Here is a 19,527-nt window from a genome sequence, read left to right as displayed (position 1 = left end):
TCCAGTACAGGGTGAGACCTGATTCCCAAAAAGAACAAAGCAAAAAGAGTGGATGAAAAATACACACGAGACCTTTTGCGTGTAATGGCCCATCAAATGTCCTGGGCAGGGCCGTCGCTGTATTATTATCCCTGTGCCCTGTAGGTGCTTTGATGTTGGCTGGGTTGCCTAGCATTAAACAGTGTGCATTGTTGTAATTGTGGATCTAGATGAAATGGTTTCCTTTTATTTAAGATTTATTTTATTCTATTAGATATATTCTTTATTTACATTTCAAATGATTTCCCCTTTCCTGGTTCCCCCATCCCCCCAAAATCCTATAAGCCATCCCCCCCACCCCCTGTTCCCCAATCACCCCCACTTCCCTGTCCTAATACTCCCCTACACTGCTGCATCGGCCTTTCCAGGTCCAGGGGCCTCTCCTCCCTTTGATGTCCAACAAGGCCATCCTCTACTGCATATGCATCTGGAGCCATGGGTAACTCCCTGTGCACTCTCTGGTTGATGGTTTTGTCCCTGGGAGCTCTGGGAGTACTAGGTGACTCATATTGTTGTTCCTCCTATGGCACTGCAAACCCCTTCAGCTCCTTGGGTCCTTTCTCTAGGTCCCACGTTGGGGACCCTGTGCTCAGTGGCTGGCTGAGAGTGTCCCCCTCTGTATTTGTCATGCACTAGCAGGTGCATGATAGGTGCACCAGGTGTCAGCTATATCTAGTTCCGGTCAGCAAGCACTAGTGGGCATCTCTAATAGTGTCTGGGTTTTGTACCTGCAGATAAAGATTTATTTTTATTATGTCTGTGTATGTGGGGCATGTGCATATGAGTGTATGTCCCCATGGAGGCCAAAAGAGGGCATCGGGTCCTGGGGAGCTTGGGTGCAGGCAGTTGTGCAACATAAGACATGGGTGCTGCGAACTGTACCTGGGACCTCAGGAAGGAGCAGCAAGCTCTCTTAACTGCTAAGCCGTCTCTCTGCCCCCTAAACTGTGTGTTCTCAACAGGAGTGAGTTGTTTCAAGTACCTCAGTCTGCAGCAGGTTCCATAAACAGTGTAGAGTTTAGGAGCCATCCAAAGCCGTCCTCTGACTGCATCTGTGAGCCTTGGGCTGAGCTTGCAGGCCAGTGTGCCTCCTGAGGTCTCCACACAAGTTGCGTCTGGGTTGTTTGAACTTGAGACTAACCAGTGGCTGTGGGACCGTTTCCTTCTGTAAAGCGCCAGGCTTGTGTTCCGATGCTGATTTTCTCAGACTCCCTTGTTGTACAGCTGATCTGTTGGCAGGCAGAGTTTGTGGGGTGTCTCATATCCTGCTTCCCTTCTTCCAGATTTTAAGTTCTGCACACTGTAATGTTGCAAAGCACAAGTCATAGGAGAGGTGTGCCTTGGGGCGCTGTTTGGGGAGTGGCTGCCTTCCAGCTCTGAGCAGTAATATTCAGAGCGGTGAGTCAGAATCAGGTGAACCCCTGAGTCAGAGATACTCAGGTGCTGGTGCTGTAGGATCCCAGCTGGCCACCCACATCTCAGCCTCGAATGAGCGTCAAATCAGTGGGCAGCTCACCCTTCCTGTTCATAAGACTTTAGAGAATCCAGAGAGGGGAAGTTCAGATGGTTCTAAAGCCACACAAACGGGTACATGATATGCTTATATGATATTCCATATAAAAATATTTTATATAGAATGTACTAGTTGATTATTATTGAATGATTGTCTTTTTTTGTTTTTGTTTTTGTTTTTTTTTTTTTTTTCGAGACAGGGTTTCTCTGTATAGCCCTGGCTGTCCTGGAACTCACTCTGTAAACCAGGCTGGCCTCGAACTCAGAAATCCACCTGTCTCTGCCTCGAGTGCTGGGATTAAAGGCGTGTGCCACCATTGTGTCATTGTGGATGTATGTGAACGGGTTATCATACGACTCCTCAAACACTGCTAAATATCTACAGAATCATTTTCCTTGCATGTTTAGACTCGGTGTACCGTTTGAGGATAGACATTATGTCTATCCCACCACGTAAGAGATCACACAGATTTTAGACTACAGAGAGCCCTAGATGTAGAAACAGGAAGTCATTCGCCAAAGGTCTCTTCTGATTGTCTGCTGCCTGACCTTTGCAGAAAGCAACCAGCTTGTGCAGTACGCTGTGGGCTGTGGAGCGTGTGTGTGGAGCCAGGCCCAGGGCATGAGCCGGCAGGCGGAGATTGCTGTCTTCCTGAAGGAGCTGGGAAGGCTTTGTTTGTGAGGAGTGCTGTTCTTTAATGCTGCAGGTTGAATCAGCTGCTGTTTGGAACAATCAAACAATTAAACAAGGGCCTTTTGTCCTGGAGAGCAGAAGATGCCTCAGGGGGCCTTTTGATTAGGATCCGAACCCAAGGCAGTAGAAAACATTTTTTTTTTCTTTTTCCTTTTTTATTTTTTGGCGGGGAGTGGGCAGCAAGAAAAAGAACCTCCAGTGGTTATTAAAAAAAATAAAATGTACGGAAGGTGAAAATGAAGGCTCCTGGTTAGGTGTCTGTCAGGCAAGTGTGAGAACTTGAAGTTAGGTTGCCAGAGCCCACGTTTTGTTTTCTTTCGTTTTGTTTTGTTTTCTTAACAAGTTGGGTGTGGCAGCACGTGCATCTAAGTTCAGTATGGGAGGAGTGGAGTTCTTTCAAAGTAAGAGACACTTTTGTGTGTGTGTGTGTGTGTGTGTGTGTGTATTTAAAAAGGTGAAAAGACACCCACCAGAAGGCGACTTCTGGCCTCCGTATACACGCACATATACATAGACACACGTGAACACACCCCACACTAATATGCATGTGTTGAACCACACACAAACCTACACAGAAAGACTATAAACCCACCCAAATAAAAGGAAATATTTCCAAATAATGTGTTTGAAAAGGGACTTATATCCAGTATCTATGAAAATCTCTTAAAACCCAATAATAATCACATACAAAGTGCTTAGCATTGCATTAGCCATTTGAGTCTTTTGCTTCCTGACACATAGGAAGAATGTAGGGTCACCCACAGTTTAGGTCTCTACTAAGTTACAGGCCCAGCCCCAGGAAGATCTGGGCTCCTTAGACGCAGACCTTGTCAGACTGGGCTCATGATATAGTCTGCACTGTGAGAAGCAGCAAGGAGTTAGTTCCCAAAGCTGATGAAGTCAGAGGCTGGCCCAGGGTCACCTTTACAGACTTGACTCAGCCACCTGCCCACAACAGACCAACTCAGTGAAGAAACCGTAGTGAAAAACGGAAGCCTAATTACTGAGGCTGTGCCAGGCAGAGGGACGAAGAAAGAGGCCCAGGGCCCTCCGAGGCCACCTTCAGGCTCTTGACAGGAGGTTTCGGCTTTACAGGAGGACAAGCAGTCTGCAGAGCTAAGCAGGCCTGGCTACGGTGTGGTCCCACTGCTCAGCCTTGTCTGGTCTCTCCTGCCTGGCCTCTAACTAGTCAGACTGTGAAATTGCCTCCTAAGAGACAGGTTCCTCAGGTGGCCAGCATTGGGCTTCAGCCCTTTCCTTCTTTCAAAGTAACATACTTAAGAAAATCCCATTTTTGGGGGGTGGGGAATGACTGCATCAATAGTCTGATGGCCTAGGGGAATCTTTAGGCCAGGGTAGTGTGTCTTTAGAATGAACACTGCCAAGGTGTTTCATTACGAGTAGAAACGAGCTTAAGTCTTGTCCGTCTCCTTTGACTGTGCTGAGCCTCCGTAAAGTCGTCCCCAGCCAGAGCTCTGACTTTCCATTCTAACTCACACGGTAGGGAGAGCAAGACATGACTGGGGCCGAGGGTGTCACAGTGCGGGGGGAGAAGGGCTGGGCGGGGCATTGGCTCCTTGTGTCTGGGCGGGGCATTGGCTCCTTGTGTCTGGAGATGCTCTTCCATCACTGCAGAGCCTGGGAGAGTCCTGTGTCATTCTTTGCTATCCCGGCCTCCTGGCGTGGTGCAACTGTAACAGGCTAGATGTTCCAGATGGCTTATGATGGAGATCTGATTGTAACTGGATCTGTTGTGGTTTGTGTATGGTAGTGATTTTACATTCTGGAACTGGATAGGCGGGGCAAAGTCAGCTCCTCCCCAGTTATTACCTCAGGCTGCTTTTGTCTAAGCTTCCTCCCCCGTGGTAAGAACAGCTCAGAGCAGCCGGTGGCAGCACACGAGATCTGTTCAATTGGGTCTTCGTCTTTTAGAATATGGGAGACTTTTGGAATTTAACTGGCATGTAAGTGCTAGCCTTATGGAAACGACTGAGTTTCTGGTGACAGTGAAGACAATGACAGACAGACAGGCAAGCCACAAGTAGGGACTGGAGAGGTTAGCGCAGCCTCTGCTTTCCTGAGATGAAGGCAATCCTTTGAGGTGTTCTCCCCAGAGGGAGACAGCAGACAGCATTTAGAGGGAAACGTTGGGGTGTGTTGAATCCCTCGTTCTTTGGCCTAGAGTCTCTTGGAGAGTTAAGGTTCTAAGGTTTGCTTTGAAACCTGTGATAGAATTCGTGGATGCGCAGATCAACAATCTGAAACAAAATGAACAGCTCTGTCATAGAGAGGCCTCATGACAGCCTTGCTTTTATAGAGCTGTAGTATCAGAGGGCGACTGTCTGTCATCTATCTATCTATCTATCTATCCATCCATCCATCCTATTTTAATTTTTTTTCTATGCCAGGCTTCTTTGTGTACCACTGGCTGTCCTAGAACTTGCTCTGTAGACCAGGTTGGCCTCAAGCTCAGAACTCAAGAGATCCACCTGCTTCTGCGTCCCGAATGCTGAGATTAAAAGCGTGCACCACCACTGCGGGACTATTTTTACTTACTTATTTTTTGGAGACAAATTCTCTTGTTTCTTGGGTGGGCTGGCCTTAAACTTGCTGTGAGACTGAGGATAACCTTGAACTTCTGTTCTTCCTGCCTCTCCCTTCCAAATGCCAGGATTACAGTCACACACAGGCACACCTCATTTATGCAGTGCAGCAGCGGATCAAACCCAGTTTTTCAAGGAAAGCACTTTACCACCTGAAGTACAGCCTCAGCCCCCAGGGTGACTTAATGATGTTCTCTAGTGCTTTTCTGTGGCGTCTATACATCTGCACACCATAGAGAACTCTGGATCCAGCACAATCTCAGTGTTGGAAGAACAGGCTTGACAAAACAGAGCAAGGAGAGATATAGGGGTGATTTGAAAGTATATGGAACCTCTACTAATGGTCAGGAGTCTGAGTAGGTTACCCTGATTTGTAGTGGGTGCTGATTTCCATGATCAAAATATCCATACTGTGGAGAGGCTCAGGTTCCTGGCTACTGTAAACTGATGTATAGAGTCTCTGTAAAGTTACCAGCTGCCTTTTGTGCTTGCAGGTGCTGTGCCTGCTTGCTTCCAAAGGGCACTGCCCAATAAAATAGGAGGTAAAAGATAAGTTATACAAGTTATGCATGAATACAAAGGGTGGGGTGCTGAGAAATGAGACTTATGTAGAATGGGAACCAAGCTGGAATGCTTAGAAGGCATAGTAACCTCTGCCCCAGGGAACAGGAAGTTCTGCTGCTGCCAGGATAATGTGTCAGCTTTAGGGCAGGAACCGTAAAGGCAGTGGGTAACAGGTTGTCAGGGTGTTTTCTACAGTTCTGGTTAGTAGGGCAAGCTCTGGGAATGCGGGCCATTCTCATCTAGGCAGCACTGGCGTGAGCGGTGGTATTACCAGACATATATCATATATTTACACACACACACACACACACACACACACACACACACATTCTATCTATCTATCTATCTATCTATCTATCTATCTATCTATCTATCTATTTATCTATCTATCTATCATCTATCTAAAATGTAAGTTACAGAGTCGGTATAGCGTGTTAAATTGGCGTCTTCAGAATTCAAGGAGTTTCAAAGCTCCCACCAGAGGCAGAGGTAGAGGAGGTACTAGGAATGCAGAGAATCTGAGGGTGTGCAGAACGCTGTAACCTGTAAGATGTGGGGATTGAGCTGATCTGATGATGGAGGCTGTTGAGGCAAAAGTGTGACATCACTTCCTGCCAGGCAAGTTTTTCATCTGGTTGTGTTTTTAGGTACTCCCAGCATGGCATTCTCTGGGGCCATGGTTCAGTAGTCTGATAGCTGAACAGAAGAAAGCAGAGTGTTTGTCTCTAGACCATCTCCCTCCTACCAGGGCTTCAGCACAGGGCCACTGTGACAGTGGAAGCCCAGTAGAGCGACCTTTAGAAAATGTTGGCCAGTTGAGTAGAGAGATGACTCGGGGGCTGCTTGGAAACTGCGAGAAACAAGGAAGGAGGTGGGCCAAGAATCAAGCTTTGTCCAAGAATCAACCTCCGTCTGCCTTAGAAGCTAGGTGGCCAGACAGTCCGTGGAGAAATAGTGAGCCACTGCTGTGCGGAGGAGAAGGAAGGGCAGACCCTGTTAATTGTGCTTATCTATGTAAACAGGGGTCTCATCGTGTAGCCCCGTCTGCCCTGGAACTTGCTGTGTAGGCTGGTCTTGCACTTAGCTTGGTAATCTGCCGGCCTCTGCCTTCCAAGTGCTAGGATTTAAGGCGCAAGTCACTAAAACACCAGTTCTCAACCTTCCTAGTGCTGTGACCCTTTAATATAGTTCCTCGTGTTGTGGTGACCCCCCCAACCATAGCGTTATTTCCACTGCTACTTCATAACTGTAATTTCGCCACTGTTCTGAATCGTACTGTAAACATCTGTGTTTTCCAGTGGTCTCAGGTAACCCCTGTGACATGGTCATTTGTCCCCCAGAGGGTCGTGACTCACAGGTTGAGACCCGTAGCACTAATGGCTAAGTGGGTATTCCTTTTTTTGTGGTGCTTGGGATTATTAGTTACTTAAAAATTACTACCCCCAAATACCTGAAGCAAATCGACTTAATTGAGGATTTGTTTTGGCTAATAGTTTTGTTGTTCTCTGTGGTTTGGGGATACAGTCTGTCTTGGTGGAGAAGGCATGGCGGTTAGAGCATGAGGCGGCTGGCCACGTTGGATCTGTCGTCAGGAAGCAGGGACAGAGGAATCCTGATGCTAGTTTTTGCTCATCTTTCACCTGGTCTGTGTGGGAACTCAGCCCATGGGAGTTGCTGCCCATCATCAGGGTGGGTCTTCTGTGCTCAATTAAACCTCTCTATAAATGACCTCAGCAGTATGTCAGAGCTGTGTCCAGTGAGGTTGGCAATAAAGATTAACCACCAGGGGCTGCATGGCCCTGTCTATATAAATTTTGAGGAATTTATAAGCTAGCCCCTGGAGATGGTTGGAAATGTGAATCCGAGAGTCTGAAAAAGACAGATGGGGGGTGGGGGCCAGAGATGGACACAATCAGTATTCAAATAGAGTCCCTTCAACTCTAGTTAGCGAGAAGCCAGTGAGTCTCCTGCGTGCCAGTCACCGGGCCATTGTGAAGCTCATTTTCCTGTAAGGCAAGCAGAAAAGGTGATATTGAGTGAAATAAAGTATTGAGCTTTGAGCTTTGTCTAATGCAGGCTTGTCAGTCCAGCTGCTCAGGAGACTGAGGCAGGGGGATTGAGAGCTCAAGTTGGGGCTAGCAAGATGGTTCAAGATGATTCAAAAGACTTCTACTACGTGTGCATGATGACTGAGGTCAACTCTTGGAACCCATGGAAAGAACTGATTCCTGAGAGTTGCCCCTTGACCTTGTCTCTGTCAGGCTTACAATTGCTGTGATGCAATACTGTGACCAGGAGCAATGTGTGGGAAGAAGGGTTTATTTCACTCACACTTCCATATAACAGTTTATCATCAAAATCATTGGGCGGAAACTCAAACAGGGCAGGAACCTGGAGGCAGGAGCTGATGCGGAGGCCATGGAGGGCTGCTGCTAACTGACTTGCTCCTCATGGCTTGCTCAGCCTGCTTTCTTATGGAACCCAGGGCCACCTGCTCAGGGATGGCTCCACCCACAATGGGCTGGGTCCTCCCATCAATCACTAATTAAGAAAACGCCCTATAGGCTTACCTGTACCTTGATCTTATGAACGAATTCCCTTAATTGTGGGTCCCTCCTCTCAGATAACTTCAGTTTGTGTCAAGGTGACATAAAACTATCCAACGAGAGGTTTAAAATCAAAACATTCAGGGCTAGAGAATTCATAGAGGACCTGTGTTCAGTTCCTAGCATCTGGGTTGGGCAGCTCATCTGGGTTTTTTTTTTTTTTTCTGGACTCTGAGAGCGGCTGCTCTTACATGTGCATATACCTGTACACACACACATACTGATCTATGTATAGAATCTGAAATAGAAGTTTTAAAAGTTAAAGACTCCTCTGGGAAACTTAGTGAGACCCTGTTTCAAACAGAACGGTTTAAAGGGGTGGGGGAGGGGATGACTCAATGGTAGAACATTTATCCAGTGTTTGGGAAGCCTTAGGGTCTGCCCCTAGGACCACAGCAAAATAAAACAATAAAAGGTAGAACTTTGGAGACATCGTTATTTAAGAAAACCCTGAGTCAGGTGGCAGTGGTACACGCCTTTCACCCCAACACTTGGGAGGCAGAGGCAGGCAGATCTCTGATTTCAAGGACAGCCTGGTTTTACAGAGCAATTTCCAGGATGGTCAGAGGTACTCAGAGAAACCCTGTCTCAATACCCTTCTCACCCCCCTCCCCAAAATTCTGGACCAGAGATGAAGAACTAATCTATCACAGATACACACAAAGGCAGGCATTCGTCACATTGGCCACACCTGTAATCCTGACATTTAGGAGATTGGGGCAGAAAGATCCTGAGTTTGAGGCCAGCTTAGGCTGTATAGCTAGACCTTGTCTCAACAAACAAACCAAACTCTCAGTTGGTGGCCAACTTACATGACATACAGGGGACCACAGGATTCCTAGCATGGTGTACATGCCTGTAATCCTAGAGGCATGGTGTACGTGCCTGTAATCCTAGAGGTAAGAGGACCAGAAGTTCAAGGCTATGTTTTATTACATGGTGAGCTTGCAGTCAGTCTGAGCTCTATGAGGCTCTCTTTTAAGAAGAAGATGAAAGTTGCCTCCCAAGTGATAAAAAAATTGAGTTTTGTGGAATAAAAGATAGTAGACCATGCCGGGAAACTTGGTGAGGTAGAGCGGGTCTGAGACCCCAGTGTGCTCCATGCTAATAAGATATTTAGAGGTCCTGAGGATTTAGCCAATAAACTTCTCTTCCTGGACACTCTTTCCTGCAAAAGGTATTTAATCTCTGTTCCACCCTGAGGAGTTGGTATGCGTTTATTTTCCATGATGAACAGTCAATAAACGATATGGATGAACACGGGCTGTCTCTTTCATCTACAACCACCTTGGGGAGAAGGCCTGCGCCTACAGAGCCACGCCCTAAGTTTCCTGCAGAAGGCCTCTCTGCGCTTCCAGACAACCGCAGTTAGGCTAGGACTTTCACCAATGAGCTAAGCCAGAGTTCCCCATTTTCCCTGGCCTGGGGTTTGTGGTCATCCTCAGCCTGTGGGTCCCCCAATAGTCCTGGCTAAGTCAAGGGCCCACAGACCCCCCAATCCTTAGTTCCAGACTCCTCTGTGCGGCACCCCAGTGGCGACTGGATGTCTGGGAATCAGGGAATACCAACTTTGGCCTCCCCCATCTTAGACTGCATTCTTCACCCCCGAGTAGTGTCTGGGCACTTCCCTAAAGCCCAGTATCCCAGTGGACCCACAATAGACAAGATCCTGGAGAAGTTAAAGGGGAGGAAACTTTGGGGAGCAGGTTTGTAGGTGCTTGACTGAGCAGGCTGTTGGTGAGCTTAGTTTCCAGGTGTGGGGCTGAAAGTCAGAATGTTGTAGGTCACATGGTTGGAAGACAGACAGAGAGAGAGAGAGACAGAGAGAGAGAGAGAGAGAGAGAGAGAGAGAGAAGAAGAAGAAGAAGAAGAAGAAGAAGAAGAAGAAGAAGAAGAAGAAGAAGAAGAAGAAGAAGAAGAAGAAGAAGAAGAAGAAGAAGAAGACCACCATGTGCATAGAGACACTTGGGTGTGCATCTGAGAAAGCTGTGACAGACAAGGTTACAGAAAAGGATGGTATGAGTTGTGATCCTGGAAAAAGAAAGAAGAAATGGGACCTGGAAAGCAGTGATGGGTTGGTCTCTGAGAGTTCACACAGTAATTTACCAGGATCTAGCCAAGGACTGGGGAAGCGCTACCTTAACCCTCCTTCCTCCCCCCCTTTTCTTTTGTTTCTGTAATCCATACTGGTCTGAAACCAGTGATCCTTTTGACCGTGACCCTTGCAGCTAGAATTATAGTCTTGCATCAGTCCATCTGTCCATACATATATCCATCCATACATCCATACATCCATCCATCCATACATACATGCATACATGCATACATACATACATACATACATACATACATACATGCATCTGAGGGAAGGGAAGAGATAGCTAATTCTTAAGTTGTTAGGTAGCTAGGGAAAGAGGCCCTGGTCAGGGTGGTCTCTCAATTCTTTCCATTTCATCCAAGATGGCGGAATTCCCATTTCTTGCCTGAAAGGATTCCTCTTCTGGTGGGGTTTATTCCTATCCGGGTACAGGCCTTTTTCTCCATGAGTATTTCAGAAGTCCACTTCCATCTGGTCTGCTATCACTTAATGTGACCCAACTCACAAAGAACATCTTGGCTATCCAGTTCAAGAAGGGAAAGGGAACCAGACCCTGTCACATACCCTAAAAAAATAGCTTGTGGAGCTACCTTTGCATCAGTAAGGCTTGGCTGTGTGCTATGGACAGCAATGGCCTCATCTTGCAGTTCTACACCTGAGAAGTTACCAGAGAAAGGATTGCTAACGGCAGCATTGTCTGTCTGTCTGTCTGTCTGTCTGTCTGTCTGTCTGTCTTTTGTCTCATGCCAACTGGCCACTAAAATTATGTTGTTCTTCAAGGTTCAATTTTCTTTTGAGATAGAGTTCCACTATGCAATCCAAACTCCTGCTTGACTCCCTTGCCTCAGTATGCTGGATGTTTGTGCCACCATAGACACAGAATCCCTTTTGCAGTTTCTTAGTATTGTGTGTAAAGAATAAAAGCAGGAAGGAGGTGGTCTGGAGAGATGGCTCAGCAACCGCATGATAGCTCACAATCATCTGTAATGGGATCTGATGCCCTCTTCTGGTGTCTCAGGTGTATATAGTGTATTCATATACATAAAGTAAATCTTTAAAAAGCAAAGCATGCAAAGGTGCCATAGATGAGAATTGGACACGGATACACTAGAGAGAGGAAACCCAAGGGCGTGAGCTTTCGGCAGCTGCTGCGGTGAAGGGGTTGGAAAGGGACGGAAGTACCCTTTGTGGAGCTGGAACTCAAACGGGGGGTGGGGGGGAGGGGGACAGGTCCAGCGAGGGAAGCATCCAGCTGCCCTGGGGGATGGGTGGCGTGTGGGGGATGAAGCTGTCATTTCACCACAGTTGGGTCTTTTTGAGGACTTTGATTTCTTCACATCCTCTTTCTGTCTTTGCTGGGGTTGAAATGTGGGGCCCTGCCCACAACCAGAGACACATCTCTACACCACTAGGCTCCTTCTCTAGCCTACAGTAGTCATGGAATTTTAGTGCTAACGACAATTGAAATGAAATCTGTCCTTCAAGCTGATCACAGTAGCCTTTAATCCCAGCCCTTGGGAGGCAGAGGCAGGGGAATCTCTATAAGTTCAAGACCAGCTTGTTCTACACAGCATGTTACAGGACAGTCAAGGGCTACATAGTAGCCTTTCAACCTTCTCTTCCCTAGATCTGTACTTTATATACTTAGACAAGACCTACCCCGAGTAAAAGCTGTAATAAAGTCCACTCAAACCTTACAGTGTTCAAAAAACATGACCAGAGTGTGATGCAGAAAGATTATTATTTTCTTGTTCTTGTTCTTCTTGTTCTTCTTGTTCTTGTGTTGTTCTTCTTCTTCCTTCTTCTTCTTCTTCTTCTTCTTCTTCTTCTTCTTCTTCTTCTTCTTCTTCTTCTTCTTCTTCTTCTTCTTCTCCTTCTCCTTCTCCTTCTCCTTCTCCTTCTCCTTCTCCTTCTCCTTCTCCTTCTCCTTCTCCTTCTCCTTCTCCTTCTCCTTCTCCTTCTCCTTCTCCTTCTCCTTCTCCTTCTCCTTCTCCTTCTCCTTCTCCTTCTCCTTCTCCTTCTCCTTCTCCTTCTCCTCCTCCTCCTCCTCCTCCTCCTCCTCCTCCTCCTCCTCCTCCTCCTCCTCCTCCTCCTCCTCCTCCTCCTCCTCCTCCTTCTTTTACAGATTTATTTATTTTATGTATGTGAATACACTGTTACTGTCTTCAGACACACCAGGAGAGGGCATCAGATCCCATTACAGATGGTTGTGAGTCACCGTGTGGTTGCTGAGAATTGAACTCAGGACCTCTGGAAGAGCCGTCAATGCTCTTAACTGCTGAGTCATCTCTCTAGCCCCCCCCCCAAAAGATTATTCTTTTGTCCTATATATTGCACTGTAATTGGTACAGAAAAGCAAAATGTGAAGAGGGGAATTAAAAAGATGCTACACAGAAAGAAATGAACATGCTGGAAAAATGGAAGCACTGAAGACATAGAGCCTAGACCATCAGATAAGAGAATTAAGCAGCTGCAATGGAGTTTTCTGAGCAGTGGCTCATGTTGCAGCGTACTAAGATATTTATGTGGCTGAGCATCCTACCACAGGCTCTTCCCAAGTCTCCTCTCCCTGGATCCACACACACTTACTGTCTTAGTAAGTTTTCTATTGCTGGGATAAAAACTTCATGACCAAAAGCAACTTGTGTCAGCTTATAGTTTGTAGTTCATCACCCAGGGAAGTAAGGGCAGGAGCTCACAGTAGGAGCTGATGCAGAGGCCCGGGAGGACTTGCTCCTCTTGGCCTGATCAGCTCCCCTTTTTACAGCACCCAGGACCACTGCCCAGGATAGCACTGCCCACGGTGAGCTGGGACCCACACACCAATCACCAGTCGAGGAAAGGTAACCCAGGCCAATCTGGTGGGGGCAGTGTAATCAATTGAGGTTCTCTCTTCTAGAATGAATCTAGTAGACATACCAACTACACATAGCCAATTACACATATAAAAGTTTTCTGGAGGTAATTTATTTACAACGTGTAGCCAACAATTTCAGAACATGGCTGTCATCGTTTTGTTTTGCATTTTATTTTATTTTTGAGAGACTCATGCAACCCAGGCTGGCATTAGGCTATGTCACAGAGGACGTCCTTGGACTACTGATGTCCTGTCTCACCTCCCAAGGGCTGGGATTACACGTGACCGCCAACTTTTGCCTTAGTAGCTAGTATTATATTATAGATGGGAAGTCGTGCATTGAGGGTCTTGGTGACTGACCCAGAGCCCCAGGACTGGTAAGAGGGGAGCTGGGATTTTAACACAGCGGCTCTGCAGCTGACACTGTTGGCTTCTGTACACTGTTCTTATCTTCTTCAAATCATCTCTATATAAATATGCATTGTCAATTTATTACTGATAATTTCATACATGTTCACACACTATTATATCCACCCCAACCAACATCTTACTGAGTCCTTACTCACTTAGTTCTGCCTGTCGAATGGTGACTGATGTTGTGTAGGTAGTCACAGCTGCAGTGAGGTCATGGGCACAGTGACCATGTCATGTCAGGAAGATAGACAGCACTTCATGGCACAACTCCCTGGCCTTCGCGCTTCTTTCTTTCTGCCCTTTCTTCTGTGGTGTTCCTTGAGCCTTCCTTGGGGAATGAGGAAGTGCTGGATGGGATGGGGGGGATACAGATGTTCCTTTAAGGCCAAGCACCAGATTGAGGAGGGGGTTATTACCACCCCCGTGCCCGTGTGCCGATTTGCCGCCTCTGCTGCTTTGCCTTATCTGCCAGTAGGCATTTGATTAAGACGCCTGCCCATCCCTTTCGAACCTGAATTCAGCACTTTGCTAAGTTGCTCATATCTCATCTTCCTCCCGGCTTCGTTCAGGCTGGATGCTTTGGTTGGATTTCATTCCTCTGTCCGTGCGGAGCCCCACAAACCTTTGTTGGGGTCCAGGGGTATCCAGCCTTCTGGCATTGTGGCGTGGCATTATCATCTGTAAAGATCACACTTGAGAACGATGCGGTGGAGTTATAAAAAGCCCAAGCCAAGATCTAGTGTTTTAAGTGAGTGCACCGCTGTGTGTGTTGGGCTGTATTGGAAGCTCCCGTCAGCTTCACACAGAGTGCCCTGCCCTCCTGGCTTAGCTGCTGGTGTGCTAGTGTTGGTTCTCCTCTGTTTATCTTCGTGCCTCTTCTTATTTTAATTTTCTTATATTATGTGGTAGAAAAGCTAGTTCTTACAGAGATGTAGCTCAGGCTAGCCTGGAACTTACTCTGTAGCCCAGGCTAGATTTAAACTCATTGTAATCCTTTGGACTTAGCCTTCTAATAGTTGCCACCATACCTGGCTTGATTTTTTTTTTTTTTTTAAAGAAAAACATCTTACTGCAATGGCCTAGGTTGGCCCAACATTTATTATATAGCCCAGACTGGTCTCAAACTCTTGGTGGTCCTCCTGCCTCAGCACAAGTATGTACTACTTCTTTTCATTTCCAAAGACTGCCTCTTCCCCCGCCCCCATGTTCTCCACATCCCTGGAATTGTCCATAATTTCTCCATTGAATTAGCCACCAGAGATTGGCCCACTTCGGAAACAAAACAATTTGTCTATTAAGAAGCAGAGAACAGTTTCTGGTCGTAGTCTGTCATTTGCTCTTTGGCCATCAGACCTGGGGGGGGGGGGTAGACACATTTTGAGTCAGGGGCTCACAGCCCAGCCTAGCTTCTACATAGCTTCTACAGCCTGCTACATAGCTAAGGAGGACCTTGAGCTGCTCACCTGCCTGCTTCGGTCACCTCGGATTCCAGATGTGCGCCCCCACACCTGGTTCACATAGTGCCGAGGACTGAACCCAGGGCTTTGCACCTGATAGACAAGCACTGTCCTAACCGAGCCCCAGACCTCGTTTTCAAATTCGAACAATTATAGTGATTGTGGGATGGCTGCTGGCTTTGTTGGGACAGGGACCCACATATCCATCCCCGGCTGGTCTGGCCCTCACTGTAGCCAGTGTGGTCAGGAGCCACCTCTCCTGCCAGATGCTGAGATCGTGGGCTGGCACTGTCGCGCCTGGTGCTGGGACAACAGCTTGCTTGCTTCTCTGATTTATCAGTAATTTTAAATGTCACAGTTCTTGTGGCAGCTTTCTGGGTGCTTTCTCTACCCCCCTCTTTTTTTCCCCTCTTGCTTTCTCTTCTTGACAGTCTCTTCTCAGTGCCACCCCCACCCAGCCACCGTTGCAAACAAAGCACACTGTCCTGCAGAAACACAGCTAATATAAGTGAATGCAGGCTAAGAAGCAGAAGTGTTTCTGGGAAGGCCTGGGTAAACTGAGGCATGCATTGGACCAGCAGGTGGCACCTACTCTGGAATCTGGATGGGTGAATATGGTGACGCCCTGGTCCTTGTAGCCATTACTTTAGTCAGATTGGTAGTTTTCTTTATGCAAATCAAATGCCATTTTCTAATTTGCTAAAGAATTTAAATTGAGGATTGCACACACAAACACAAACACACTCTGTTTATTTATGTTTTACTTATCTATTTGAATTGAAGTAAATAAATTTATATTTATTTACTTATCTAGTTGAATTATTTTATTTAATGATTTGTGTGCACATTTACCACAGGCAGCATGTGGAGGTCAAAGGGTAACTTGCAGGAACCGGCTCTCTCCTTCCATGTGGGCTCCAGCAATTGAACTCAGACTGTCAGGTTTGGTAGCAAGTGTCACTGCCCACTGAACCATCTTGCTGGGTCTCCGTTTATTTACTGTGATGGATATTAACAATTATTTCAAGCCGTTCAGTAAAGTGAACAGTTACGTCAGAGCCTCTATAGCGATTGAATTATCAATATCTATTTTCCCGTTGTTATGGTAAACGAGTGTTCCCAGAACGCTCGTCACGGTTGCGTCCTTTACCTCCTGCTCTTATTTTGCACCGCCTGGTGGGCTTCCGAGGAATGCTTTCCAGCCTTCCCCGGGTAAGGCTGGGTAAACTGAGTCAAGAGATCATGGCTCAGTACATACTCCAAAGGAAACCCAGGGGGTGCTGGCTTGTCAAGAGAACGGTCTTAGCTGGGGTCAGTGAGTCAGGAGGAGCCTGGTCTAGAAACTGGGGGATGAAGGTGGCCTGTGGTGAAGAGGTGACTTACCTCGTTGTCAGATGCTGGTTTCATAGTCTGTAATAAAGCTCTGCCACTCTCTAGCTCTGCCCTTTGCTGAAAGAAATTTTTTTAAAAAACTGGTTTATTTGCTTGTGGTTTTGACTCTCTCTCTCTCTGTGTGTGTGTGTGTGTGTATGGGGTAAAGTCCAGATGAGGGCCTCTGACCCCTCAGTGAGGCTGTGGGAATTTTCAGGATGCCAGGCTTTTACGGGAATTCTGGGCTCTGAACTCCTGTCTTCGTGACTGAGCAGCCGTGTTCTTACACCATGAGCCATGACTCCGAAAGGTCTTCGCTGGGATTCAGACCTCTTCTCTACCTGGACTTTCTATGAGGCTTCAGTGCAGATAGCCTTTTGCTTGTGTTTGACACAAGGTTTTACTGGATAGCTCAGGCTAGCCCAGAACTCTGTGTAGCCCAGACAGGTTCTCACTTGCAGCAATTTCCTCTGTTTCCTGTGTTCTGGGTTCCGGCGCTTAAACCATGCCTCGCTTGGGTAGTCCTGAGCGATTTGGACCACGCTCCTGGTTGTCTTGTTTGTTCTTATAAGTGTGCCTGAATTCTCCCACTTCTTAAGGGAGCAGACATGTCTAAACACAGAAACTTTAAGAACACTCAAAAAATACTTAACTATAATAGAAAGCTTTCCTTTCTTTTGGCAACACTTAAGTGTTGTTCCTCCTGCCTTGGTATTTTATTGAGATTGTAGTTTGTCTATTTGGAAAGTTAGGCTGGCTTTAGAAGATAAACTTATTACAGTTATTTTTTATTTTGTTTTTCCAGATAGGGTTTCTCTGTGTAGCCCTGGCTGTCCTGGAACAAACTTTATAGACCAGGCTGGCCTCGAACTCAGAAATCTGCCTGCCTCTGCCTCCCAAGTGCTGGGATTAAAGGTGTGCACCACTACCGCCCGGCCATGTTACAGTTATTTAGAAAGCAGCAATCCAGCCTGGTGGTGCAAGTCTAAAGTCTCAGCTCTTCAAAAGTGGGCTACACAGGTGGTGGTGGCGCACACCTGTAATCCCAGCACACTGGGAGGCAGAGGCAGAGGTGGATTTCTGAGTTCGAGGCCAGCCTGTTCTACAGAGTGAGTTCCAGGACAGCCAGGGATATACAGAGAAACCCTGTCTTGAAAAAAACCAAAATCCCAAAAACCAAAAAACAAAAAAACAACAACAACAAAAAAAAATTGCCAGGGCTGGAAGTGTGACTTCGTGGTAGAACACTTGTCTAGTATTCTCAAGGCCCTGGTGAGCCCCAGGGATTCCCAGCACTGCAAAAATAAAGGATAATGTCTGGGAACACCATTAAAATAAGAGGGTGTGGGAGTTGGGGTGGGGGCAGACCTGAGAGGGTGTGGGAGTCGGGGGTGGGGATGGGAATGGGAAGGGGAGGAGAAGAGGGAGGGGGAAATGCTGTTAGCTCTAAGACCCAAAGGTTCATAGTTTTAAGTGTCCAGTGGCACTCCCTCAGGGCCAGGAACAGTTGTTTGCAGGAACTTAGTTGTCACCAGCCAGCAAGCCTAGAATCCTGAGTAAAGACCATCTTTCAAAACAGCAGAATGAACCAGGTGTGTTGGTGTGCGCCTGCCTTTGATCCCAGCACTTGGTTAGCAAAGGCGGGTAGATCTCTGTGAGTCTGAGGCCAGCCCGGTTCACTGGGCTGCAGGGGTCTTTCAGGGCCTGCAGGGTCCACATAGTGAGATCCTTGCTCCCTAGTGTGCTCTCTCCCTCCCTCTGTCTCTCTCTCTCTCTCTCATACACACACACACACACACACACACACACACACACACACACACACACATACATACACACGTACATGCTCCCTCTCAAAAAATAAAATCAAGCTGAGCACCCACCCCTGCATGTGTTGTGTTGGTGAGCACAGCTCTGTGGACCTGCCTGCGGCCTGACCACGCCCCTTCTCCACCCCCCTGCAGAGCAGCCTGATCCATTCCCTGGGACTGAGCCACCATCTGATCACACTGAATTTCATCATCATCTCTTTTGGCAAGAAAAGCGCAAGGTCTTCTCCGAAAGTGAAGGTGACGGACACCGACTTCGATGGGGTAGAAGTCCGAGTATTTGAAGGCACTCCGAAACCGGATGAGCCCTTGCGACGCAGCGTGGTCTATATCCACGGAGGAGGCTGGGCCTTGGCCAGTGCAAGTAAGTCCCTATCACCTTCAGGAGGCTCTCGGTGCTTGCCTCTGGGAGGGGTGCGATTACTGTTTAAGGGTGGGACCTTTAGCAGTGGTGGGGCTCGCCTGTAATCCCAGCACTTGGGAGGCAGAGGCAGGTAGGAAGGTTTTATTATAGTTTACATTTATTATAGTTTACAGTCTATGGTGTCAGAAAGGCAGGCCTTGGGCAGAAATATGAGGCGGCTTGTTACATTGTATCTACAGTTTTGTTGTTGTTTTGTATTATTGTTGTTGTTACTTTTTTCTTCAATCCAAGAGCAGGACATGGGATCCTACCATCCCCAGTCAGGATGGGTCTTCCTTCCCTAGTTATCAAGCCTAGAAACTTGTCACAGACCTGCCCAGAAGTGACTCTACATCTCATAAAATTGGCAACCAGTGCTAAGCCTTATAGCCGCTCTGCTGTGCTAGAGACAGAGATCCAAAACTGAATAAGATAGGGTTGCTGCCTTGGACAGATGGAATCTGTGGCACTGGACATGTGTCAGGTGAGATGAGATGTCCTATCCAAGACAGGAAGTATAGATGGCAGAATGGTGTGCATATGACGGTCAGCCTGGCCACTGCACCTTAGTTTTGGCTGGTGTGTCTGAGAGAGAGCTGGCCTGGTAAGTATGTAGGCAGACGTGCTGTCCTTAACCTTCTGTTTCTAAGGACCTCCTTTCCAAGTCTCTAAGGAAGGAAATATTAGGCCCTCTGCTCAAACAACAGTAAATCTTTTTTGTTGTTTACTTGTTTGTTTGGGGGCAGGGTTTCATGTACTTAGGCTAGCCTCGTGATGTAGCTACAAATGATCTTAAACTTCCGATTCTCCAGCCTTCGCCTCCTGAGTGCTGGGATTACAGGTGTCTGCTCCCTCCCCCAATTAATGTGGTGTTGTTAGGTTCAAACCCGAAGCTTCATGTCTGATAGGCAGTGTCCCACCGACTGCAGTACATCCCAGCCTGGAGGGTTGTAAAGCATTGGAAGGAAACATACAAGAAATCAATCCTCACCTGTTAAAATTATTTTGTTCCTGGGGACATTTGAGTCTCCTTTCTAAAAAATGCTAAAACATCCTAAAACTCCATCTCTTCTCTGTTGG

At 47.1% G+C, this 19,527-nt stretch overlaps 1 protein-coding gene across 1 annotated transcript in view; it reads left to right on the top strand.

Moving 5' to 3' along the window:
• The window catches only part of Nceh1 (neutral cholesterol ester hydrolase 1), a 60,951-nt gene that overhangs the window by 23,893 nt on the left and 17,531 nt on the right, over nt 1–19,527 (top strand). Inside the window, exon 2 of the mRNA XM_052180726.1 lies at nt 18,180–18,408. Within this exon, the coding sequence (XP_052036686.1) occupies nt 18,180–18,408 (229 nt within the window). The remainder of the gene's footprint in view (nt 1–18,179; nt 18,409–19,527) is intronic.

The sequence above is a fragment of the Apodemus sylvaticus genome, chromosome 4, assembly GCF_947179515.1.
Source record: "Apodemus sylvaticus chromosome 4, mApoSyl1.1, whole genome shotgun sequence".
Lineage (NCBI taxonomy): Eukaryota > Metazoa > Chordata > Mammalia > Rodentia > Muridae > Apodemus > Apodemus sylvaticus.
The sequence above is the reverse complement of the archived record's forward strand: the minus strand, read 5'-3'. Positions and strand labels throughout refer to the sequence as shown.